Below are 27998 nucleotides of genomic sequence, written 5' to 3'. Positions count from 1 at the left end.
ATGGTAATAACAGTTACTGTATTTGACAAACTGTAGTTAGTTGAAAAATCTAGCTTGTTATGGTAGGAGAAAACCCAAAGTCTGTACTTCACAAATATAATTTTGAAGGTTGAAAATATGTATTGAAATGCTAGTATTTCGTCTCTACAGGGTGGTGAATGCACCTGTATCTTATTCATTTTTGATTCAATGTGTTTTATAATATTCTTTCAATGACCAATTCTTTCTTTTTTCATTTCTAAGCTTAGAAGTATGCTGCCTGTTAGAGGTCTTCATGGTCATTATATTCAAGAGAACTTCTTAATCCAATCAGGACCTCACGTTTGAAGGCGAGGGGATACCGTCTGTTGCAGGATGTGGAACGCTTTCCCTCGAGACTTGTACGACTGGCACAATATCCTCAACACTAAGATCTCTTGAGCTGGTTAATTGGTTAATACGTTTTGAAAATTGCTTTCACATTTTTCTACAGCATCCACAACTAATACTTCAAATAGAATGTGTGTAATTCATATATCAAATACTTCCATTGTAAAACAGCAATAGTTCAAGGCCATTGTCCCACAATCAAACACGCTTGTTTGATTGTGACCAGGTTGTGCTTAAAGCTCTGTGTGCCATCTGCTCACAAAGCTGTTTTACAGACTAAATACAGTATGGCCCTCACACATTCAGCACATGTGTAGGAGGTATTCATTCTTTAAAGCAAGTGTTAACACCATACGACCTAAGTATTTATCTACTCTTGCTTGGTTTTGTGTCGTACGCAATTATAGCATTGACAACAAATGCATCACAGAATTTGAGATGCTGTATTTCCATGCTTTAGACGAGATTTATATTGTTGCTCAGTATTATGTTCAAACAAACCTAGAATAAGCTAAAGTCAATATTGTGTTTGTGTAAAGCAGAGACACAGGGAAATAAGTTCTGTCTAAAAACAATAGACTGACTGGCTAATCTTAACACTTTGTGAAATATCAAACAGAAGCAGGCTGATTTACTTCGTTTGACCATTAAAAGTCCCACTGCGTTTCAGAATATCTTTTACAGGGGAGTCCCAGACCCCAGAGGAGACCTTATTGTACATGTTTTAGTGAGATAGAAAGAAGTCATGCAGGTGAATAGTAAGGACTGTGGTGTCAAATGCAAAAGTGAAACAGTGATGACTGGCGGATACTTACTGTTTTGATTCTGCGTGTTCTTCATCATGCTTGGGTTTTCTATGACACACAAGGGAGAAAGAAAAGAGCTTCATGTTAGGATAACCATCAACAATAGCATTTGGAGAACCAGAATTTTTCGGGTTTGGAGGAAATTAAATTCCTGAAGTTGAACTCGTATGGCCAAAAAGTACACTGGTGCAACAGTATAGTCTGTACAACGGACCTTGTAAAGTTGAACTAGTAGAGAGGTAGAGAGTGCTGCACTGGATCAACAGAGTCAAGGCGAAAAGCAGAAATCCTCTTGTGAAAAAAAAAACGTAAAAGAATCAGGTGGTCTTCAGGCTTGGAGGGCATAAAATTAGTTCCAGTTGTATAGAAAAAGCTGAGTCACTCTGAATTTGACGCGTTTTGACTCACAAGGTCTAATTGTGATGAAGACCTTGTGAGTTGAAACGTGTCAATACTTTCACGCAAATTCAAAGTGCGTCCGCTTTTTCTGTACAGACTTTGTAAAGTTCTTTGAAGGATATTGCAATACTGATTTGAAAATTGCCATGTTTTTCTGAAAAAAAAAAAAAAAAAAAAATACTGCTGGCAAAAGCTGCCACCTTCCTTCCAATAGTAAAGATTTAAAGGTTTCTGAAGTGTTTGCAGTGATCAGTGGCTTAAACAAACACTACTCCAGGAAATAGGCAATTTTATGCGCACAACAGCTTTCATCACCAGGTCTGTCATCAAAGGTATATAATAAAAGCCCGTTGAACAAGCATCAGCACATTCCTCTTTGAGAAAAATGGGCTCTTCCAGGAGATATGAAAAATAGTTTCCACATGCTTGTCGAGGCTGGAAATTTGCATATGAATTCATATTTGGTGTTTATGCATATGTAGCAGTTTGGCATGGCTGGCCTCTCAGTGCTGACTCACTCCACAGTAATCGGGGGGTATTATCACTGAGGGTGGCTAAAAATGCACATCATCAAGACATTTCTGCTGGAGCCTCTCTTCCACTCGCCATCATTACACTCTATTATTCCTGCTGATGTACACTGAAGACTGTGCCAAGCCCCCGAGTACTTCCAGCTCACCACCGCCAGCCGAGAGGAGTGTCTGATCGCACGGCCACGGGGGAGGCTGCCAAGGTCGCTTAATCACCATTTACTTCTCCTAAGTGTGAGTGAAGCCAATCTACCAGGACCAGAGCAGACAGATGTGGTGCACCCGCGATGGAGACCATGACACCTAAGGGTGCACCAGGGTGTTAAATAGACATTAGTGCTGTTCTCAGGGAAACGCCTCCCAAGGTAACGCCTCTTCGAAGTGGTATTTCCCCCTTAAAACAGCTCTACTCTTGACTGGCCTAAAGATCGGGACATTTGTGATGCACTCACAGGAGTAATGGAAGTGCGCAGATTCTGACTGACATTAAGTTATTTTCTTATATTGCGGTCTCATTTGATGGGCTTCATCAATATTGTTATTGAAATGGTCAAATAATTGATTGAGATTTGCTATCATAACACGATTCACTCAAAGTAAGCAGATTAGTCCATGTGCTGACAGGTGAGAATTGCTTGAAAAATGGTGTTGAAATGTTATCTAATCCAGATCCAGTCGTATTAAATCATCATATGCGAAGATCAGACTTGCATATTTCCACTGTCTCTGTCAATGCCCAGAGAGAAATTATGCAACAATAGAGTTGTCCAGAATTGTGTCCATATAGTTTGTGGCAGCTCATTCAAACATGACTAACCAGTGAAGAGTCACAGAGCACTCTTTTTGCTCTACATTTAACTTGCAGTCCAATTAGGTTCATTAGGTCTTCTAGTAATGGTGACAATATGTTCTTAGACAGACCTGTGTGTCATTTTATACCTGGCAGTTTTTGGGGCACTGCTGTGGAAGAAAGAACGTAGGACAGAATGTGAAAAGGAAACATCAAAAGCTTGAACACGAGCCACCGGATGACACGCGGAACAAGAGCAGCTAAAGTCTGCTGCAAGAAAGAGAGCCACTTCATGGATTGGGACAATGCCCATGTCATCGGCAAAGAGAGCAACAAGTGCCTCCGTTGGATCGAAGAAGCCACTGAGCTCCGGCAGCACGCTCAGGTCACGCTCACACACAGGCCTGGCTATAAGAAAATAATGTCCTACATTTAAAGCCGTCTATCTATCTATCTATCTATCTATCTATCTATCTATCTATCTATCTATCTATCTATCTATCTATCTATCTATCTATCTATCTATCTATCTATCTATCTATCTATCTATCTATCTATCTATCTATCTATCTATCTATCTATCTATCTATCTATCTATCTATCTATTATTACTTTTGTACACTTGTGTTTGCTATGTTTACCATAGTAGGCGCTGCTTTGCTTATTAGAAAAGGGCCTCCCTTCCAAGAACTTGTTTATGATACTAAAAAGAGCACAAATTCACAATTTTAAATGAACTTGCTGCCGGTTGAATATTGATAGTATTAAAAAATGAATCAATTAAGTCCAGAAGCCAAGGTAGAGCCTTGACTACAGTGACTTGAAAGTTGATTTAATTTTGGCATTCACACTCGAGGAATCAAGAATTTAGAAAGCAATGTGTTCTAAAAAGAAAAACTGTTTGTGCAACAATTAAATAGGATTGAGTGAAAATCGCCTGGTCGTCACCCTTCGCGGTTTCCATGTGCACTATTTCCCTGGGTCTGGCCACAGAACAAAGCTAACACACCCCACCACGTATTCACTTTGATTCCATAATGGCACTTAGATGTTTCTGGCCGTGTGTTAGCGGAAACGGGCCATTGATCAAATACTCCCTGAATAGCCCACACTGCAGTAGTTGTGCACACAAAGACCAGCTACAGAATTTGTTATTAAAACAATTAGGGACGCTACATCTTAGTCCACACACTAGAAGCATGAATGATTCAGCGATATAGTTGGCCACCAAGCTGCACACATACAAAGACTCTATTTAAACACATAATTGTATGTAAAAATCTTGTATTTTCATCTGAACTTTTAAATATTTGATCTTTTATATTAATTCCTAATCCCTCAGTCTTTGACCATCCGTATAGAATGTGCTGAGAGAGAGATATGCTACACTTGGTTTTGCATATATTCCTTTTTTTTTAAACTTGACAGAAAGGAGGTGGAGACTGGGGGAAAAACATTATGTAAATTGTCCGAGTAGAGACAGTGCAGAAGTCACTAGAATGTACAATGCTGCAATATTTTTGCATATTATATTAGCAGATTGTCATTGCTCCCTCTCATTTATATTAATAATGCCGGTCAAAAGAAAATCCATGATGGCAGCTCAATGTCCTCCTACAGAGCATGTCTCAAAAAAGGACAAAAATCCCCATGAATGCTCCAGGGCCTGTCGGCTAAAACGTTATAAATGCATTCAACAAAAAAACAGCGTGGCTAAAAATATTTCAATCTTCTCAGAGTTGGCACGAGAGGCAGCTGGACACACAAAACAATTAAAGACTTATAAATTGTTTTTGATACGTGCTAAGTCCCCATTGGTCCCATGTTATAGCAAACCTTCTGGAGTCATCCCTCGCCCCGGGGGGATGAGTCATCCCTCGCCACTGTTGTTTTGGTCCCTAATTGGACCAAAACAACTGGACTTACATTTAGAAAGACACCAATGTTTCATACGCCATCGAGGGAGGAGTTTTTGTTTAGACAACACCCACCAGATGATTTATATCTGGAGGGCCTGGCAGTCCCCAAAAACAAGAGCAAGTGTCGTAGATGGGGAGGAAAGAGGCGTGCTAAACGTAAGTCCTGTTGTTTAGTTAAAATTTTGACAAGATTGTGATAGTATCCAATGTCTTTAAAAGCAATTGTGACAAGACAATTTTGCATCATCAGGAATTAACCAGGCGGAGAACAGCCCCCTGCATGTGCACAAACCTATGCAGTAAACCATCATAAAGATTTCCCGGTATTCTGAAGCAGGGTAGTACGTGTCTTACCAAACACTATGAGGCGTGTATGCGTATCCGTGGAGCCCAGTGGGTTCTGTGCTGTGCAGCGGTACATGGACCCGTTCAGTTCTGCAGGCACTCGTTCCAGAATGAGCTCCCTCCCCTCCCTCTCGGCGCTGCCATCCAACAGCCGACCCCCCACCCGTGTCCAGGTGAAGAGGGGCTCGGGAAACACTTCATTCTGTCAGACCATGAGGATAGAAAGGAGAGACAAAACAGTCAGAAAAGTCTGGGAGTCTCAACGATGAGATTTAGAGCAAAGGATAGACATGAATAATGTATGACTCCAATTTTCCCTTAATGCAACCGCGAGTTAACAACATGCATTAATAATCAACGCTTCACTTTACAACTGCTTCCCCGCTCAGCACCAGAGAGACCTTCACACCAATTTTAAAATTTAAAATACGGCCCACCACAGCTGCTTCTCCAAAGGTTGACATGTGCGGGAATTATACAAGAACAAAGGAATCTCTTGTCCACCTTCAGAGAATAAGGCTTTGAGTCTCCCTCAGTCCAAGCTGTCCAGAGGCAAAGGCAATTTCTGCTCTATAATCCAAGGTATATTGGAATAAAAGCCCTTGAATGCATGCTCAGCAGTGCTTTCATATTGCATTTTATGTGGACTGGGAGTCACCCTTTCAGGACCATTTAAGATGATACTGAGGAGACAGAAATTGTTATCTAAGTTTTCTTATCAGATGATCCAATGTTGGTCTACTGTACTGTACTGGTAGACTAGTCAAAATATTCACCAACCTAACTTTTGTAGGTAACATGAATCACAATCAATTTTGTAGGTAACATAAATCACTGAAGAGGAGAAAGATATGCACACATGATGAAAACAAATACTTAAAACCACACCGTGTAACATCTCACCAAATAACTGGAATGATATTAAAGCATTTAGTTTCTTATATTAAATTTCTTTAAAAAATTACAAAAAACAAAATTGTGTTTATGGTCTCTGGACCTGACGGTAACGGTACTGGGAGCATTTTCTGTATCTGGTTGGTCATTAGGAGCATGTTTTGTACACCTTTAAAGGGGCTAGATGCAAGTTTGTGATTTTATGCTCACTACTGCCATCTCAGGCCTTACGCGTAACTGCAGCTTCTATATTAAGCTCGTGCATGACGGCACTTCGGACCCGAATTAACACCTTTTTGAGTGACAGTGCAGGATTTTAGAGGCAGTTGTGACGAATATGTCTGGGCTCATTCTACATATTAGGAGATGGCTGGAACATACATAATTTTAACATTTTTAAACTCTGTACACACCCAGAAGATGAAAAACAAGGTTTGTTTACACTAAAGATGTTTTTTTTTTTCTAGTAGGTGAATTAATACTTTAAATCAATATTTTAATCTTCCAGCTCTTTACTGGTTGTACTATGTGCCATATTAAAGTAAACAAGTGCACATGCTGCCCTCATTGTATATATTTGAATGTTGTTCCTGCGCTGTTTGTTCGCTGTTCAATAAATTGGAGGGGTATATATATTTAGAATAGAATAGAATAGAATAGAATAGAGTAGAATAGAATAGAATAGAAAAACTTAATTGTCTACCATGCACAATGATGGCAGAAATGGCTTGCTCACACATTCAAATACATTTGCCCAGCAATGTACATAATAAAATCAGTTCATTATAAAATTCATTGCAGACACAGCAGCAGCAGATTCACTTCATCAAAGAAAAAGGAAAAGGAACAGACTGACTGAACGACATTTCAGCATACTTTGACCACATTCTCCCAGTGAAAAATGGCGATATCTGCCACACTGAACGAATACGACACACTCCTGGTCTGCTGGCCACTGTCGTGGTCTTCATTCTCTTCAGGTACATTCTGTTTTTCCCTCTCACTGCTCCTTGCTCTCTCTCTCTCCTCCCTCTTTGACACCTGTTCTCCTCACCTTCCCTTTTCCCCTCGGCATATTGCCAAAACTTTGTACAAATGGCCTCAGGCACCTCTGAAGCTTCATACTGTATATTGGAGTTTTCGTACGATTGATGCACTCTCGCAAACAATGGCAACTCATGATCAACTTACACGACATGTATGGAGGACGTATGAGATATCTGAACTTACTATGGCCGGTCTATTTTTCATGTAGACCGGCCACAGGAGCCAGTACGGTTGTGACCTAGGCTTAAGGTCATCCATTGAATAATAAAACAAGAGTAATGGTGGGTTTTGCACATTACAGCAAACATAGCAATGCATTGTGTGTGCTAAAACCTTTCAGAGAGAGGCTGCTATATTTGGAAAGTGAATGAGAATTGTTTTCTATGCAGACAGCTGTGACCTAGGGGAATTTAGAACTCAACAACACGAACAGACAATAAATCAATACAATAGGGGAAGGCTCAATATAAAAGTAGAATGAGAAACCCTGATATACAGAGCCAAATGCATTTCTCTGTTCACTTTAGCCAAATCTGTAGCGAGAGTAAGACTGAGAGATGAACCGTAATCATTTGCCAAATCTTAAAAGCCTTTTAAGCACCAGGATCACTGACTATCAGATGTCAACATGCTTCTCACTGGACTCAGAAAGGAGCAGATTTACAGTTGCTGAGAGTGAATTTGGACCAACTGCTTGGCGCTAGCTCAAGTTCAAATGAGCTTTTACTTTCTTACTCTGAAACAGGCGAGCATGAGCATGTTTGTTGGCGCCGAAGAATATAAATTGTACAGTCTGACCTTTCAAAAACAGTCAATTAGAACAGACTTGTAGAAAAACTGTCTAAAGGGCTGTATAATAATCTGAACTATCAAAACATATCATGGGGGTGTTTAGGCATAAGAGCATGGTGCTTACTCCAATCAGATGAGCAAAGGTCACTCGACAATCTGACAGAACAGAATGACCAAATGAAAGTGCTAGTCTGTTTGTACTAAGCCGATAAATGCGTTGATTTTTTGTGAAATTTCCTCATGTACTATATCACATTCATTTTGTACGTCTTGTTGTTTTGACAGAGGCTTTCAGTGATTTTCAGTGACAGTCCAGTGCAGTTTCTACATTAACAGAAGTTGCACGTGTGAAGAATATTGTTGACGTAGGTATTCATTGAGCACTGAACGGATGAAGACACCCACTCACCGACCTTGCATGTATACATGTTTAAGTGTGATGTCTGGGGGTGTGAGGCTGTATATACACACTAATCAGAGCTGGATTTGACAATACTCTTTAACTGCATGTCTTTTGGATACAAATTTGGATAATGTGCGCTAAAACCTGCCAGAGGCTTTTGACTTTTTTACATAAATGTAATACTTGTTTCGTAACATAGACAATCTGATTTAGTTCTCCATCCTACTTCAGTGGACACACAGAACCTTATACTGTGTGGCATATGTGGATTAGCCGGATCCTCTTCACCTGACTGTTTCCAGATGTCAGCTCTGCTGCACATATCAGTGCTGTCACTGAGATGAGGCCTTTCACTCTGTCTGTCTGTTCTGTGGGATTACAGTCACAAAAAGTCTCTTTGTTGTTGTCTTCAGATATTTTGGGGGAAACTCGAAGGCAGATGAAACTGGCTTTAAACATGATGACTGTACGTAAAAGTGAAAATAAGCAGTTGGAAGAAAAGACAGAAAGTTGAATGGAATTGAGTTTCTGAAACGCTATAATTGCAGAAATTGCTTTCAACAGAAAATTCAAACACACCAACACCCATCAACAATTATGACACCCTTTCGTATTTTGGACAAAACATATTTTTAGTAGTCTGCCCATTGGTGCACAGAATTTGATCATATATTTATTTATTCTTCAAGTTTAGACCACATCACTATTCTAGTAAAACAATATTCACACAATTACTTTTAATGGGGATATAGTTTAAATTACTTTTAAACTATATCCCCATTTGTGCTCCACCATGTCATGCTTACCCCAAGGTCTCCCACCTGAAATCCATGCACGGTAATCCTCACAGTGTCGCCGACTTTGGCTCTGGTCGGGGTCATCATAAGTTTGGGGCCCTTCGGAGCAGCTGAAAAGAGAGAGAGAGAAGAGACATAAAGGTCATCTGGCTGATCGTGGTGAGCAAATCTCAGTCGACACCTGTTTTGTCTGTGCAAGGAGACAAATACAATTTCCTGTCAATTAAGGCCACGGGGCAAAAGGCACAGCCCCTGCAGGTTCCTTTATCCGGTGGCCTGTGCTGGATTTATTCCCCCTTGGAGAGAGGAAAAAAGTAAATTGGGTAGATAGTCATTACTGCAGGAGAATGGGAGTGTGCCGGGTGCTGTGTGGAGCTGGGGAGATAAGGGACACTCGCGGAGCTAATTCCCTTGTCTTGGTATGGACAGAGGTCTCCGGATGGCTTTCATGTGGACACTCTAAAACAATGGAGGGCAAGGCAGCAGGGGGAGTTAAGAGAGGACAATATTTTTGGCTTCTCTGTTAATGCATGCTATTTATAGGTCAGAACAATGTTGATGGTGATTATGATTTATTTGTGGTCATAACCTCACACCTGTATATTCAGACAGAACACTTTAAGCTGTCAAGTTGAAGTCTGCTGCCCCTTAATGCAATTGTTTTTGATATTGCACTGTGTAAACGTCCTGGTTCCCATCAAAAGTTTGGTAGTTTTGCAAAATCTATACAAGTCATGTGACTTTTGTTGTCATGGTGGCCATTTTGAATACCGAGGTAGAATTATGCAGTACTACAACATGTAACAATATCTCTACTCAGGATCTAAAAGACGGACAACTTATTGACAGTGGCATTTTTATGTACTCGTAATCATTGTTCAAGAAGAAAACAGCAAAAACACGGCCCCCAGAGATGCACGTTTATGTGAAGAAAACAGTGAGTCAGTGTTTAAGATGTTAGTATGCTACTGGTTAGCATTTAGCTTCAACAGCTCAGCTCTGACCTCTCCAAGAGAAAGCCCTGAACCACAAACATCTAGCCTTGGATACAACATGTGACAGACTGTAGTATTTCCTCAGTGTTCATAGATGTGAGCCACACATGTGTTTATCCTGCTGAAGCCATTGACAGTTGAATCAGCTGTCCGGTAGCATGCTAACGTCTTGAGCAGCTTAAATACTGACTCAGACTGTCGACATGACAAACTGTAAAAACAACAGCGAAAGGTTTTCTGTTTCCTCTCTGAAGGACCGATAAATTGTCCACTTGCGTCCTCCTATACAGCTGAAGGCAGCCCAGTTGTCACTGTAGCACCTTTTAAAAACCTCTAATCCTACAGCCATTACCTTAAAACAGTTTTGCTGGTTCAACTGTCTGTCAGCTAAGATGGCCTGAGGTCTGCTGTTCTCCACAGCACTATATGCAATCATTTTCAGAGAACTGGAGCACAAGTCCACCCCAGAACAACGCCGCCTCAATTCATTTGGTTTAAACTCTCGATATAAATCACAGTTAAAAATGGCACTCCGGCTCCTGTTTCCATTGACAGGTTAAATTAAAGCGGGAATAAATAAACAGACAAATGAGCTCGATTTCAGCTATTAATCCAGGCACAAACTGTCGACGCCTCTTAATGGAGCACAGCCTTTTTCCCTGGTACTAGTCATTGACCACAAGTCTGCCTCAAACGAAATGGATAAAGAGTGACGCTGCTGCCACATCTGTAAGTAACATGAAACAAATTACTGGCTGGAGTCACACATCGAATGAGATTGTGTAAAGAATTGTTGCATGAGGCGTTGCATCAATACCATGAAAATAAGTTTGTTTGTTAAGCATGTACTTACCAACGGTGCTAAGCTCCTACAACTGCGTTTTCATGTCTTGTGATTTTTGCACCTCAAAAACACTATCACTAACCATCACTTAACTTGTTCGGATCATTTCAGCCTTTGAATTGCTGTCACTACAAAGCATCAGCCTCCCCCAACGTTCAATTCTGGCGCCTGTTCTTTTTGCACTTTACCTCCTCCCACTAAGCCTCACCTTTAGAAAACATCTGTGCTGATGATTGCCAAATTTATCTTCCACTCTAGAAACGTTCATCCTGCCTCCTGACACCCCTCTTTGCTTGTCTCAGTGAGGTGAAGGCTTGGTTGGCATTTTATCACCTTTTATCCAAAGTGGAACAGTTTTTTTTTTCCTTTCTTAAAAACATTTGAACAAGTCGTCCACGCTTTTACATTCATGCGCCTTGACGACTGAAACACACTTTACTTTGCACTTTCCCGCTTAGAGTTCGTTCGATATCCTACTGTACATAACATAAGCGTCCTGCACTGGCTTGATTTGAAGGTTTCACTGTTTGTTTTTGATGGACTGGCCCCCAGATGTCCAGCCCTTATTTCAGCTTGTGCAGCACTTTGGAAACTGTTTAAGTTCCTAAAATGTGCTATAGAAATAATGTTTGATTGGAAATATGAACTGTAATCCGTCAAAAATGTCGATTTAATCTTCCAAAAAGATTATACTTGACATTCTAAAGTGTTCTTCAGAAGGAACATTAATTAAAAAAGAGCACGCAGAACAGTAAACTGAGATGAGAATTAATGATGCCTTGTCATATCTAGAAAAGCTTAAATTATCTCCGCAAACACATTAGCATTTGGATATCTAATTCATGGCCATTGAGAGTATTATTACAGACTGGATAATGCATATTTATGAATGGAGCCTAATTGCAGGTATTTGAGCAGTTTGACAGAGCTAAAAAATCCCACCTCATGCGGTGAATGGATGGCATTTCACAGGCGCGCATTGGCAAGGAAATTTTGGGAGCTTCGCACCACCCACACGATAGTGAGAAGTATTTTTAAATACCGGTCCCGTGGCGTCACATACTGCTCGCAGGGCATATGGCCGCAGAAGATGATGGCCGTTTCTGGGATCCACTCCAACACTGACAGTTGGCAAACCCACGTCACTACCGTTCACCAGGCCACCAAGCTGTGACCAACGTGACATAGGCTGTGACCACGGTAAAGACCCAAGCGCAAGGCTGTTGATTTGGTGTAGGATTAAGTCAACACATACAATGGTTGTCTATTCTGTATCTGTATTATATAACTTTGAGTTGCCTTGTGTACGAAATGCGCGGTATAAATAAACATGCACAAAAGGTAAAAACACATAATGGTGGCTGTTCGTTTCGTTACAATACTATACAGAAACAATAACAGCAACTGTATTGGAGTATTCTTTCTGCAGTATTTCCGCCATATGTGCATAAGCCTTAACTACTGGACTATCACCTCCACAAGGGCGCACAAATTTGAGAGTTTATTTTCCCCTGTGGTGAATTTGACAGCATTACGTATGTGCAGGAACGGGTTGTTTGCCAGTTGTATTTATTTTGGATTCTTGTAGTTCGCGCTGGCCGCAGAAGCTAAATTCTCCAGGCAAAATACTTCCACCTCATGAATAATGCATGTGTGTGTCTACCCCAGCGCATCGCAGTGCATCAGGTGTGCTCGCCACATGAGCCAGCAGATCAACAGGTCTGCTCAGATGCACAGCAGACTTCGGCGGTTAGAGAAACCTGCCACATTAGCCGCGTGACTGGCTTTGTTGCGAGAGGAAAACAGCAGAGGCATACCGTCATGTTTAAACGGGGGCCAAACCAACTGCTGGAGAGTACGACTGCATAATCTCCTCCGTGGATCTGAGTGACCAGGAAAGGCTAAGTGAGGAAATAGAATGTGGAGTTGCAGCTAGCTTAGGGGTTTTCAAAGAATGCAGGCACAGTAAAGCTATGCATTAGACAAACAAGCAGATACCAATGTGGTGATATTTAGGAGACACTCAAGTCTGCACACAGGGCTTCCTGAACTGATTTTTGATTTGGCAAAGGAAAATACTCGGAAAGCTTATTATTTGCTGACTGTCTATTATTATTTGGTTTTCTTTTCACATAAGTTTGTACCACTGACTCTGTGTTATTAGTAAGTAATATTAGGGATGGACATTGCAAATTAGCCTTGGGTATAAATGTCGTAGTCTGTCACTTGTTACTTGTTAATTGTTTGCACTTGTCTCTATCAAATAAATGACATAAAATAAATTGAGTCTTATAGCAAAACCTTGATTGAAGATGGACAACTCCTGTACAATTGAGAGCCTACACAGACATGTAGCAGGTACCTGAAAAAAATGTCCAGGCCTCCTCTTCATGGTTTCCTACGCATTTCCCAGACTAGAAGTCACACTTTTTTTTTCATAGTTTGGCTGGGGGTGCGACTTTTACTCAGGTGCAACCTATATATAAAAATATTTCTTATAATTTTATAAATAATAAATGTTTATATTCACACTGAAAGCCGGTAGAGGGCGCTCTTGTGTACCAGCATCTGTTACTCCTGTACCACTGAAAATTAAAAAAAAGTTTGGAGTGAGCGAGAAAGCAGAGGTTCATACAGCAATGCGGAAAACAAAAAAAGCTAATTGCAGGCTATGTATGGCCACAGCTAAAGTTTGCAAATGGGTGCTTGGACAATGTGATGCCGGGAGAGGCTTGTCAACGGTGCAGTCACACCTCCGTGCCCAGGTAGTTTCCAAGGCTGGTGCGGCTTATACTCTGGAGTGCCTTATATATGTTTTTTTCTTCTTCATTATACATTTTTTGGCTAGTGCGACTTCTACTCTGGAGCAACTTTAGTCCGGAAAATACGATATATTGTATCCCTTAAAATGCATTTCGTTCACACTTATTCATAACAATTTTTCTTTTAACACTATTTGGGCTTTATCCACAAATAAACAGTATAATTGGTTTAAGAATTGTTATGCCTTTTACTTGGAACTATTTCACATTGTTAGACTTTCCGATAGTATTTCATGAAAGGACAAAATGCTATCTTTAAATATTGAGACGTTCATATGGAGTCAGTGTCAGGCAGGGTCTCTGATCTCATAGGGGTGATCTTTTTTTAGCCTGGCACCATTTGTATGGCGCACTGCACTCATGCATATTCATCAGGTGTAATACAACAGTGGTCAATTGTCAGACTGTCGCTCCATCTCATGAGGCAATATGAAATCTCTGAAAGATTTATTACATATGAAGGCTGCCGACACCTCCTTTTCATTTCCTATCCAAATACGCCGAATAGGTTCAACTGTTGGTCTGTACAGTGAGAGAAATTGGAGTTTTAATTATTTATTGTCAGACATTGATATATATATAATGTGTATGTGATATAACAATATGTCAAATGTGGTTTTGACCATGCACTTTCATCATCATTGTCATTGTCGTCATAATCATCATGCTAACGGAACAGGAGGATTTTCATCTGAACCTGTTACACATATACATGGCAGGAAAAGTTAATTTAAGATTTAATTTTCCTTAAAATATAGTATTGATTGTCATTTAAACAAGTTGGTCCTTTTTAGACAAAAGAGAGACCTGCTTATCACAATAAAACTGGTAAATCTACCTGTTAGATTGGATTTATCCGGTCCCCTTTTGGTGGGTGACAGAAGGCCTATTTCAGAAATGAAGAGACTGAACAAATAAATGAAGAAGGAAGGAACACCAAACACCTAAAGTCTTCCAGAACATGTTTTGAATTTTTTTTTTTTTTACTAATATTCTCAATTTAGAATCAACAAATGCAAGTCATTCTGGTGGTGGGAAAAGGTCGAGTGGTGATTCATCTATATCTTTTCAAGAACAAAGGTAGCAATAAATTCACCACTTCAAACAAACACAGAGTTAACGCCTTGTCAAAATATTAGCACCTCTGACATTTAGACAGAATTTCACAGACATGCCATTTGTTTTATCGTCGAAATTTGAGCGAGACGAAAGCGGTTCAAATCCTTGATGCAATGTTTTGACACAAGGAGACAGCCATTGCACCTCGGAGTGTTGCAGAGGTCTCCTTCTTTGCGTTTATTGTCTAATTCGAAACCATCATTCAAAAAAGCCACAAAGCACAAATTGACAACTGATTTTCAAATGGAAGCTATTAGGCTCCATTGACGGTAGCACAGCTGCAGACTTAATTATATAGTGTGCTTAAAATGCAGGGAGGGTGATTACAGTGTTAACGTATGCAGTGACGGCAGCAGACAAAAGCTGGCATTACTGTAGGTCTTTGTTTCCATTTTATTGCAAATGTAGAGATAAAGCTTGAATGATTTTGCCCCTCTGTAAAAATCTATGCTTAATAAGTGTTGTATGGTGAGAACATGTGAAATGCCAATGACACTTGTATAGGACTAATATACTGGTCAATGAGAAAAATATCTTTAGATAAAAATTTCAAATAATGGTCAAATTCAACACGTTTATAGATTCAGACATAACAATGTTTAGATGCTCTGTTCCTTCCTTGACCCTATGCAGTCTGCATACTCATTTCCTGCCCAAAAATCCATAATTTGTGTAATGAAAGCATAATGATCATGCATGTTTGAGTTTACACTAGATTGTCTAGGATTAGAATTCAGGTATATATATTTTTACATTACAACACTGTTGTAATTATACTGTTTTTCATAATTATGACATGGTTTTATTTAGTCCTTCAACTGCTGCACACACCGTCACCAGCAGACAGCAAACTGCCCACAGTCTACTTGTGGAGCCTCATGCAAACAAGACAGTCTGTGTTTATCATGTCAGGATTTAGGGGTTTAAGCGGGTCAATCTATCCCCTTTAAGGGGGATGTTGAAGCTTTGTTTTTTTTGCAAGGAAAAAAATGCAAGCACAAATGTATGCTACTGTTGGCCTTAAAGTACCTTAAAAGTGCAACTTTTCTCATTGCTAAATCCATCACTTTCATAGTTGCTGGAGGATTATATTCCTCAAGTTTTGTCATAAGGAAATGTTTTGGATCTTTTTCACTTTGAGAGACAAAACACTGTATATAAGAGGTCTTCTGCTTTGGGGCGAAGTAAGGGTTGCTGCTGCAGGTCTGCACTCTCATTTGACTTTACTAATTCAGGTGTTTTTTTTCAATAGGCGCAGTAAGTTAGCTGAATCTGCCAACAGACAGACAGCTCGATTGCCCTGCCACTCATCTGGAGTTTTTCAATTGCTGCTTAACTTGCAATCTGCTCAGCGCTACCACAATTAAGCAGCATCTAATGAAAATCTGTGTTGTAAAGGGAGGCTTCAGACAGTTTTAAGTGGGAGGAGTTAAATTGTATATATATCTGCCAGTGTGGTTCCTTAGGCAAGACCCTTCATGCTACCGCCTGCCAGACTCTGTTGGAATGCTACTACTCCAGTAGCCCTAGTCAGGGGGCAACATGCAAAGGATGTGGGAGAAATGTTTACTTTGAAACCCACAGTCCACGCTCACGGTAGAACATGTGAAACATAAATGACAACTAGGACATACACTGCGTTCCAAATTATTATGCAAATTACATTTTTTGTAAGATTTTCTAAATTGTCAACTCAAATGAGAGTCAGCATAATTTTCAAGTCTTTATCTGGTAGAGGATCATTTAAATGTGGTTGAAAAATCTCCCAGGGATAAATTGTCATTTGTTGAATTTGTAGCATTAGGAGGTCATATTTACTGAAATCAAAAGCTATTTCAATCAAAAAAATCTTCAAGTTATATTTTACCATAGGAGCCCTTGTGTGAAAACAGCTTCAACATTCTTAAATCCATTAAACTCATGAGTTTTTGGACAGTTTGCTTGGATTTCTTTGCAGAATGTTAGAATAGCCTCCCAGAGCTGCCGTTTGGATGAAAACTGCCTCCCACCCTCATAGATGTTTTTCTGTTGATGCTCCAAAGATTCACAATAGGGTTTGAGGTCAGGGGAGGATGGGGTCCACATCATGAGTTTCTCTCCTTTTATGCCCATAAAAAATTTAAAATGAGTCCTCATGTATTTCTGAGCCACTGCAGCCGTTTCTGTTCATGAGCTTCAATAAACAGTTTAGGGGAGGCCGGATAGAAGGTTTATGCACAACTGCAGCCTCTGGAGGGTCCTAAACCTTGATGTTCGGGAGACTCCAGAGGCACCAGCAGCTTCAAATACCTGTATGCTGCTTTGTAGCATCTGTTCTCTTAATCTGATGTGTTTGTCTGGCTGAAACCGTCCATATTGCGCCTTTATCTGCACAAACCCGAGTGTGCTCTGAATCATCCACAAATCTCTTATCAGTATGATGATTACGCTTAATCTTTCATGAAATATCGAAGGTTTTCATACCTGGACCAAGGCATTCAACTATTTCACGCTTTTCATCAGCAGAGAGATCCCTTTTCTTTCCCATATTGCTTGAAAATGATGATCTGCTTAATAAAGTGGAACATCCTTTTTCAGTAGTTTTTCCCTTAACTGGACTTAACCTGAAAACTAATCATCCCAGGTCTCTGAGATTATTGTCAGTGATTCAAAGAGCCCCGAGACACAACAACATCCATGAGTTTCATAAAAAAAAAAAAGTGTTTTTACCTTTTTGACACAAAAATGCAGTTTGCACAATAATTTGGAACGCAGTGTACTGTATATAGCTTTGCTCTGTACTCACCCAGTGTGACCTCGGTCTGCATGGGCATGGACAGTGCGGGGTGCTTGACCTCACAGCTGAAAAGAGCATCGTTGTCCAGCTGAGGGTTGAGAGTCCAGGTGAGCCGGGCCTGCACCACCACAGACCCGTCACTCTGTGGAAGGTGGGTGTGGCTGAAGTAGTACAGCGGGTCTGTGCTGTGGACCCAGCGGGGGAACTCGCGGCTCACCACTGTCTCTGGAATAACCTCTGTAGCGGGGCTGGGCTCGGACGCCTGCTGGCCTTGCGTGTGATAGCGCTGAGGGGTCTCCGTGTGCAGGTGGGACAGGCGGCCCTCGGGGTCCAGCAGGGACAGGGAGCGCTGCAGCTTGGTCTCATCCAGGTCGCGGCTGAGTAGCGGGCGGGCCCCTCTGAAGCTGGCCGAACCAGCGCCCGCTTCACTGGCAGTGGGCATGGTGTAGGAGATCACCTCGATGAGCTCGCCATCCCGTTTGAAGTACACCTGAAAGAGAGGAATGATTTTGTGCTTCATGAAAGTTGTTTAAATGGTGAATGGCATGAGGCAGAGGCACCCCACTCTTGCCATCTGTCTGTCTGAAACAACCTCAAATATGGAAAATAGCTTTGAAAACATTATTTTATGTTGCACAGTTATGCAACAAAAAATAGAGCTATAAAGCAACTGCTATCTCCATCTTTGTTGCATTATTTCCTACATTCGCAGCTGTAACACAATTTACAGTGTGGCTTATAAAAGGTATATTGTGAATATAATCTGAAAACGTTCTTATAGTATATAACCAAACAGTATCTCTGCTGAAAGGGCTTTTCCAGGATATTAAATTATTCTCATAGGGTTGCATCGAAGAGTCTATTACATTGTGATCTGCCTATTCCAGTGACAGGAAATTTGTGTTTCCATTTCTGCATTATGGCTTCCAGGTGTGACATTAAACCAGTTGAATAGTAGAGTAAAACCATGTCCTCAAACAGAAATGATCTGATTTGAAATATTCATATGTTCAGTGCATAAACACACAATTATGTTTGCTCATATAAGAATTATAAACACATATTATGTATGGCAGGGTTAAGTCAACACTAAACAATGCTTTGTTGTAAAGAGCCCTGAAGGACACTGTATCACTATTTTAACTTTGTACAGTGGAGGTTATGTTTGCGAGGAAGGACAGATGCAGGATCATTATACTCCAAGCTGTTGGGTTGTAACACACTGAGTATTTATAGCTTACTCTAAAAACTGCCCCAATGTCCACCGTTAAAATGGTCTAGTGCTAGTTCACATAGGGAAGGGTGCCCTTGCTCGAAGATATTCAGCAGGTTGTTGTTTTACTCACTGACCTCTGACCAACTGGTGGCTCTTTGTGTCACCTTGTTGCTCTGTGGCCCCATCTACCTGTGTTCAAACCTCAGTGCACAGCCACTCAGAGAGAGTTCCTATTCAATTTTCAGACAGAGCGCTTAAGAAACAAAACTCTCCTCGATCTAATACCAGACTTTACAGTCACACGGTGAATCCTTACTTTGGAAGTCCACTTTATCCCAAAAATGTTTTCCTCATGGTTTAGGAGGTCTAGATTGTAGTTTTTTTTTTTTTCATTTATCTATTTATTTGGTCGGGACAATGCATGTTATTGAACAGACATGAACACGCCAATGCTAGATTGTAGCTATGGGCTAATTTTCAGCTGTTGTCCCCCACTAATTTATTAACCAGTGAAAAAATCTATATTGCTATCCAGGAATGGTCTTGTATGTGTTTTTAGTACTTGATACTTAAAGCACTTAGAAACTTCTTTACCTCAATAAATAATTTTCGTAGTCCCTCTGGGGGTAATACAAGTGTTAATGGGATGACTGGGGGGTCTTTCATCTCCCCCTGGTGTCTCTGGCCAGAAAACCACAATTGCAACTTTCCTGCCTCCGGATACAATACACACTAATGGAATCACGAAGAAGGAGCTAACAGGCTAATGGGCAAAGCTAACAGCTAACTGCCACTTAAACAGTATTTACAGCCAGGTTTGAGTGAAAAAAAAAAATCTCCATTGCGTAATTGGATGCACAATATCTCTCTCTCCCTTTGTCTTTTCCGTCAGCATCGTATTTACTCTCACGGACATAAATGAGTAAAAAAACGCAACATGCTACAACACCTGCAGTGGCGCTTATGGCCTCTAGGGGCATGAGTTACTTAGTTCTACTTTAACACTATTTAGTTGGGAGGATTTTGTTGCTATAGATAACATGCAGATGATGTTATAGCAGGGCAAAAGAAGACAAGAGCGTCAATGTTAAATTATAAAATGTTGTGATATAAAATTGTAAAATTAGAGCTGTTGTTTTATCAAAACAAACCCTCTATCTTTTGACATGGGAAAAAGTGCCCACAATGGCATCGATAAAGGGCAAAAGTCATGTGAGTGAATATGTTACATGCTCCCAGCTCAAGAAATAGCGATGGTACATACAACATTTGTGCCATAGTGTCAAATCAATGCTTTTGAACAGCACTATAATGCCCATTCAGTCATGTAAAGTTCGGGCATAGTTGAGACAACCCAGCAGGCTCCGTTCACAGGCTCCAGCAGCCTCCAGTGCTTATCCAGCTTTACCTCATGTGTTCTGCAGACTATCAGCTTAAAGTTCACAAACACAATGGGAACTGAAAATTAAGGCGCACAGGTCCAGGCCGACCCCATTGTGTCTGCTGGTAGCTAAGAGAAGACATTAAAACAGCTCATTAATTATCTCAGCAGGTGGACACGGGCAGCAGGATTAGGAGCTCTCATGCACCTGTTCTGAGGCTGTTGTCGGACAAAATGGTGTGGGTACACAAAAACATCTGTGCTGGCACCGCAGCGCTGTGATGCGAGATAAACTGTGTGAGCCCTGGTGATTGTTGTTGGTAAACACAAACGGGCAGGTGAGTTGATCAGCCATAAGACATTGTGACAAATACTTTTTGTGTGTGTTTAATTCTTCTTCTTTGGGAGCCTATAAGCTTTGTGGATGTTTTGTTTCACTCTCATTGCTGTCAGGTCCTACATGCTTCTCAGATTTTGACCAGGATCATGTGTGTGCTCTGTTCAATGTAGTGTTTATGCAACTTTTTTATGAGGAAAAAAAAAATGTTAATATTTGCGCAGTATTCGACCATGTAGTGACCTCGCGGCTGTATGAGTGGTCACCATGGCACCTTTTCTTTCCATCACAATGGTCTCTACGACACTCCAGGATCAATTATTCGCAAGGTTTTCTCTGCGGACAGACCCTCTCACCAGAAAACCTACACAACAATTGATGCTGGAGCGTTGTAGAGACCACCGTGATCGAAAGTAAAGGCGCTATGCTGAGAACTCATACAGCTGCTGGGTCACTACAAGCTCAAACACGCCCAAATATAAAGTGCGGACAAAGCACCGTTAAGCCAGCGTTTTCACACCTGCAATACAGTGGTACATAACATTTTAAATCAACTTGAAAATAGCAAAGATTTACATTTTGAGGAAAGTGCAACATGTACAGCAGATTGCGAATAAACAGGTTGTGAGCCAACAGTAATGCATTTGTTTGTGATAACTTGTTTGATGAGGGAGCACTCATTGGTAGATCGGATTTTGCAGTTGGTTTCATTTGGCTCTTATAGTGTGGATAGACCGAACTGATGAAACAGTCAAGCTGGTGTAATAATCCCCAAATAGTTTATAGTTTGACAGAGACAGACAAAGTAATCTGACACAGTCAATTTGAAATAGACTATCTCCCCCCTAAATAAAGAGAAGCGTTGTAAAATTAGGTTTCTGGATTTATTCTAAATCACTTTTTTATACAGTGACAACCTGCACTCCTCACAACCCGGGGCCGAGCCGCCCCCACCGCATCATATAAATTCCCAACCATTGTGAAATTCTAACAATCTTGCATCGGTCCATATACACCTTTATGTTGCCGCAATTAATCACGGCGGTGTCAGTGGGACAAGGCAGTAATTTTCGCAGTGACAGAATGATTCAATGGGTACGCAGCAGTGAGAGGAGGTAGCGGGAGCCAGAGGAGTGAGGCGTGGAGAGCGAGAGAGCGAGAGAGAGCGAGAGAGCGATCCCGACCACAACTTAATCAGCTTTCCTTCATATTATTAACTGTTATTATCTGTCCTCTTTTCAATCAGTGCTCGCTTGTGCTCCGAGGATCTTGTAATGAGTGGCACTAGGCAGCTATTATTCATATATCAGCGGTGCGCTTCAATGACATCAGATGAGGCTGACAAAAATAATACCAGACATTTCAAACACATTGGAGAGTTGTATGTGCAGAGAGACGCTGGTTGTCGGAGTGTGAAATAAGTTATTGGGATACTGAAGTTGAAGAGTCAGTCAATCAAGTGCCAGCTATAGTCGTCTTTGAGTATCACATCAAATCAATATAAACATAAGAAACATTTTACAAATCGACTAAAAATAGAAAGACAAGACAAAGACAAAGGCAGGACGAACAGACAAACAAACCAGACACACAAGAAAGAATTCAGTAGACATCAGTCCCATAGTGTCCCAAAAGTGTAAATCTTTCTTTTAAGCTATGCGTCCATGGACCTATTTGTCTATCTAAGAATGTTTCACAGCAATTCAAAGATAAGGGTAGCTTCTTTTCTTCTATGACGTCACCCACATGCTGGTCCCGCTCATGTTTTGCTCCTTGCTCCTCTGGTGTTGTACAGCTCTGTATTGTAGCAACGACTCCATAATCTAAGACTGATTCCGAGTCTGGAGTGGCATAGTTGTTGAAGTTCCGCTATTGCTTTGTCTTCAAGATCCCCTGTCTTGGGGCATGTTGCTGTTTGGATTGGCCCCCATTTTAGGACTCCTTGTTTTGAACAAATTATTATTATTATTGTGAAAACCAAACGATTGTAATTAAATTGTCATTCCCTTGTCATTGCCTGCAAAAGCCACATGCTCCAAACGGTATAGGTGTCTAGGGGTAAGGCACCGGTCACATGAGAGGGGACTGCACCTGCAGATTTGCGTTTCAGTGGGTTTCAGAGTAAAATTTTGGAAGTGACCGATGGGTTGTCGCACTGTAGAGCTGAGTTCATGCTCTGGGATGTTACTTCTTGTTTATCATCACCTTTTTTAATCATATAATCTCTCTCGCAACAGTATGCCCATATATTCCTCGTTCTATGCAACACAATGGATTACACCAGTGTGAGATGCTTTTTAAATGCTTTCAAAACAAGAAATTGACATACACGATTAACTCATGTGTGCATTCTTCTTCATCCCAATGCTGTACATAGCTCTTCTTTCCAAAAGAGATCCCAAAAGTGAACCACTGAATACCCCACCGCATGTGAATCCATAAGAGTGACTTGAACCCCCCTCTGGGAGCGGATCAGTACACTCTAGGATGCGGAAACACTGCTCCTCTCCCGCCTCGTACAGCGCCTCATGGCATCACCGCCAAAACAAAGAGGTAGCTGTATTGGCAGGCAGAAGTGTGTTGTTGCACCTTTCTCAGAACAGCCTAAAAATATGCCGTTATGCTCAGGCCTGTCCAGGACTTGCAAGCCTCACGCATTGGGTGTGAGACCTATTTCAACTCTATCACAACTCACACGCCACACCTTGCAATACTCACAATGAAAAAAGCGCCCTAAGATTGAAGTTTTGAACTGATTATATTGTTGGCTACTTTGTTGGGACATGGTGGGATTTAAACCCCTCCTCCAACAAATATCTGTCTCAACTCACTGATGAAAACCCAAATGCATCTGCTATTAACAAGAAAATAAAACACAGTCATGTCACTAATGCTGAATTAATAAACCAGTTTCCATATAGTCCACTTAGTTGCTGAAGTTTCTGTGTGAGTTGAATGTGAGCTTCTAATGTCAATGATGTCATATCATTGTGTGGCTCACACAATGATATGACATTGAAAATTTGGCTGATAACAGCTAATGGTACACCAGGCCCTGAAGCAGCACCACCACCGACCAAGTCCAAATGAGTTTCATCAGGGAGCAAAGGGCTGTTTGAAACAGTTACAGGGCACGGATCCTCTCAAATGCTCATAAAGAGGGTTTGTTATAGGCTACTGCTCAAGTCCAAGAAAAGCACTAATGACAAGATGGTGTTACAACACAAGCAACAAGAAAATTACTTGAGATATCTTCATATATATATAGTCGCTGGCACTAAAGTACTTGTCGGAGTTTCTGCAGCTCTATTGTCCTCCCAGAGCTCTGAGGTGCAGACCAGCTCCTTTTGTCTGTTCCTAAATCCAGGCTTGTGTCCAGAGGTGAGCGAGCCTTCCCAGTGGCAGCCCCTAAACTTTGGAACAGCCTTCCTCTACATGTGCACCCGGCTCAGTTCAAAACCAAATTAAAAACTTACCTTTTTGCTTTGGCATCTGGTTCAATGTCGACCAGACACAGTTTTGTATTGCGCATATTGTTACTGTACCTGTACAGCACTGAGGTTGTTTTTTAAAGTACTTTATAAATAAAATTGACATTGACACTGACATATACATATTCTGTATATTTATGTCAATGTTTTCATTGTGGTCAACATGTTCAGAGTAAAAAGGATAATGCATCTAAAATGTGACTCATCAAGTGTATGTAGAATGTAGAAAGCCTTCAAGGCGCTGCTTAGTTTATTTTATTTTATTTATTTGACAGGGACATGTACAGGAGCATTAATCAGCATATGAAAAGATGCTTTGTACCAGACTTTAGCCCTAAGACATACAATTACAAAACACTACAAAAAGCATAAATAATACAGTTCATAATATTTACAGGGTCAGTCAGTATCTACAATTTATATAAAATTTTAAAAAGTACATTTTATCAAAGGGAAAACCTGGTCCTCTATAGTCTATGCCCACCCCTACCCTTCTCAGATGTAAAATTGTGTTGTTGCTGTTTGTTTTCTTTTTCTTTAATGCTAACGTGTTTGAGATCCCAGAAAATGTTGTTTCACACCCAGGCCAAATCGTTTGAAGTCTTTGCATAGTTTTAGTGCAGTTGGAAGTTTGTTCCATTCTGAGATGCTTTTAAAAGAAAATGCCGATTGTCCTAATGCTGTTTTTCGTTTAGGTACGGTACATTGGCCATTGACTGCTGACCTTGTTGTTCTGACCATCTGATCAGAAGTTAATTGGACAAACCTTTTTAGTGGTGGAGGTGCCACATTATTAACAATCTTGAATAGTAACTTTAAATTAGCTGACTTAACTATATATTCAAAATTGAGCATTTTATATTTGGTTAATATGTTTCAGTGATGATACTGTCATGATTTCCTATCTAGAATCTAGAAAGTGCTTGCTTATGAAGAGATTCTAAAGGTTTTATTGTGATTTTGTTGGCTTGTGACCAGCATGATACCCCATAGAGAAAGTGAGGTAATATCATTGCATTGAAGTAGGTTTTAGCACCTTGTATTGTCAATTAATTGGTAGGTTTGGTTGTCGCAGTTTAACTCACATTTAGTATTAAACAGAAATTTTGCCAATTGCCACTGATAGTTTGGTTGCCACTTGTTCATGGTCCTTCCCATCCGTCTAGATAACAGTGTCGTCAGCGTACATCTGGACATCAACATCATCACACGGATGGGAGGTCATTTATATATAAACTGAACAATAATGGCCCCAGGATAGATCCCTGTGGCACTCCCATAGTGCACTCTCTCAGTTGGGACACTGCTTGAAAAGCAGCAGGGCTGGATAGCATCTAAAAGTGAAACTGAGGGTTCTTGGTAAGTGATATAGAATAGAATAGAATAGAATAGAATAGAATAGAATAGAATAGAATAGAATTTTTATTGTCTACTGAGGTAGAAATTCATCTTTGTCTATAATATTGTACCACTATACTTCCTGTCAGTTTTGTTTCATCAAAATACTATCTGCAATATGACAGGGCAATCATTCAGGCCATTATTCTATAGTCTCATGAGATTAGAATGTTATGATTTCAGGGGAGCCCAACCCACCTGTAAACAAAATGATCAACCAAAATGTTTGATGTGTTTATGATTAAACTTTTGGAGCCTCTCCACACTCCGTGTATGAATGTGAGTGCATGTTTACTGGATACTAACTCAGTTCACCAGTGGCTGATGGAGAGCTATAGACTCCCCATGGAGCCCATGTAATTTTGCCGCTCTGATGTGTTGCTTCTCACTGGGGTCGTGTCACACTGACTGGCTTTAACTCCGCGTTTTGCATGAGCAATGCAGACACAGCATCCTTTCAGTCACACAGACGTACTGTTAAGCAGTGAGGACGGCTAAAAATGTCCGGTCCAGCTGAGTACAGCCTGTGCCTTTCACACAATGACTAAGCACATTTCAAAAGCAGCAGAAAGGGACACACACTTTTTTTTCACTTTTATATTCTTGTGATTCTCGTAAGAATCTTGTCCTAAAAAAATCTCCTCTTCACAATATCAGTGGACTAATGACAATGAACTAATGAATTTTCTTCCTTGTAAGATATGCAGCAGCATCTGCCCTGGGTTGATCTGAAAGAAGTGTGGCTGCCAATCTGCACCTGTTCAGACACCACCAATCGCACACATTACATCCACATCGAAGACAAGGAGGGTTAAGCCTTCACACCTAACCAAAGTAAGCACTGATCGGAGCTAGACCGACCCTGTGACCTTCGAAGAACTTTAAAAACCTTAGCATGGAAGATAATTGAAATGAATACGTGGTTAGCCAGAATCAAGGTGAATGAACAAAACAAAACAATATCTAACAAAATCAATGTTATATCTCATGATTTTACACCATGTAAACAATGTTATCTTCTGTTGTTACTCTGCCCAAAGGTTAGGCACAGAGAAGGATTAATGTAACTGAACTCGAAATGGAAATTAATCATTGTCTAAAACTTACAGCGCAACGTGAACTCAACTAAAAGAGAGTGAAAAGACTAGCGTGGGCGTATTTTTACCTTTCAAAGTTTCAGTGGTATATTGGCATTCGTATTTTGTCTCTGTTCATTATCAGCAGCAGCACCGCCAACCTAAATGTGCCCAACTTATCTCCTAATGGAAAATGAAAACCACATTCTGATCTTTAATTATTTTCTTTTGAGTGAAACTGGTGTTTCTTCAATAACTTTGTCATGTTGATATATCTGAAGCGTTTAATTGAAATGTTGTGCAATTCAAAGCTTTTTAGATCCGCATGTAAATCAATGTTGGCATAACGTTTAAGTTTGCTCTTTTGTCATCTTTTACGACAAGCTTTTAAAGGACTGCTCTGAATGATTTGTTTGTTGATATACCATTTGCAAAAGATGTATTTTGTCTAGCACCAATATGACAGTCTGGGAATAACAATTATCTCATTTGGAAAAAAAAAAAAAAAATGGTCTCATTTTAGTTTAGTTTCCCATTGGCCAAGAAGACAACCATTATTTGTGAGATGAAAATCACATCCACCTTGCGTTCACCTCCTGCTGGACTCATAATTGCAGGAGATAGGTGTTGTCAGGGTCTGGAGTCAATTTCCATACACCCATGGACAATGATTAATGACCCACTGGTAACAAATCGGGAGCAACCAAAATCAAGCTGCGCCTCGACGCTCATTTGTCCAAGATAGAAAAGAACTCTTCTGGAACCTACATCTCGTACTTAAACATGTGTGAAATATAATGTATAGTGCACTTATCCCTAAGAAGTGATTTACTGTAGTGCATCGAGGCCACCCTGATAACCCTTAGTGCAAAAACGGCCGTCAACTCACTTGACTGGGATAAACGTATAGGCAGAGTGTAGTGGTAATTTGGTTTAGATGAGAAGACATCGCTCTTGACTTGGTATTTGTGATATTTGGACAGCAAGTCAATTATGTACAAGAGCTTTTTCCTCCAATCAGACTCTGCGGCTGGGAAGGGGCGAGGGAGGGGGGATGTGGGGAAGTGGGGGGTGAACATGTGCATTTGCTTTGTTCGTTTACGGCTAGACTGAAGCGGGACCGGCATGGGCTACATGTCTTTCTCTCGAGACACGAACATTGTTTAGCTCACGATGGGGGTTAATGAAGTTTTTAGTTTGACCTCTGAGAGCCTGTAGAGCTTAAGGATGAACTCTAGGCAGCGTGATGTAAACGAGGAAATGAATGAGAGGCTGCCATCAAAGCACCGCTGTCAGTGCTGTCAGTCAGATACTTTGAGTAGCAGCTAATAAGCAATGTTTATGTAAGTTTTTAATGTGAGACATGAGGAGACGAGGCTCCCTGGAGTATATCGTACTATTTGACCGATTTAACAAAACCATGGCTACCATGGAAGCAAGATTTTTTTTTAA

General features: G+C 40.6%; 1 protein-coding gene across 2 annotated transcripts in view; it reads right to left on the bottom strand.

The window, feature by feature from the left end:
• Positions 1-27998, bottom strand: part of igsf21a (immunoglobin superfamily, member 21a) — a 177768-nt gene that overhangs the window by 4717 nt on the left and 145053 nt on the right. The window contains exons 6-9 of one of the 2 annotated variants that reach the window (XM_079579111.1): positions 17657-18137; positions 9101-9201; positions 5168-5360; positions 1185-1223 (exon numbers count right to left, since the gene is read on the bottom strand). In XM_079579111.1, the coding sequence (XP_079435237.1) occupies positions 1185-1223; positions 5168-5360; positions 9101-9201; positions 17657-18137 (814 nt within the window). The remainder of the gene's footprint in view (positions 1-1184; positions 1224-5167; positions 5361-9100; positions 9202-17656; positions 18138-27998) is intronic. The other variant, XM_079579112.1, reaches the window with a different exon arrangement.

This window comes from Gobius niger, assembly GCF_951799975.1.
Source record: "Gobius niger genome assembly, chromosome: 20".
NCBI lineage: Eukaryota > Metazoa > Chordata > Actinopteri > Gobiiformes > Gobiidae > Gobius > Gobius niger.
This window is presented reverse-complemented; position numbering and strand designations above follow the sequence as displayed.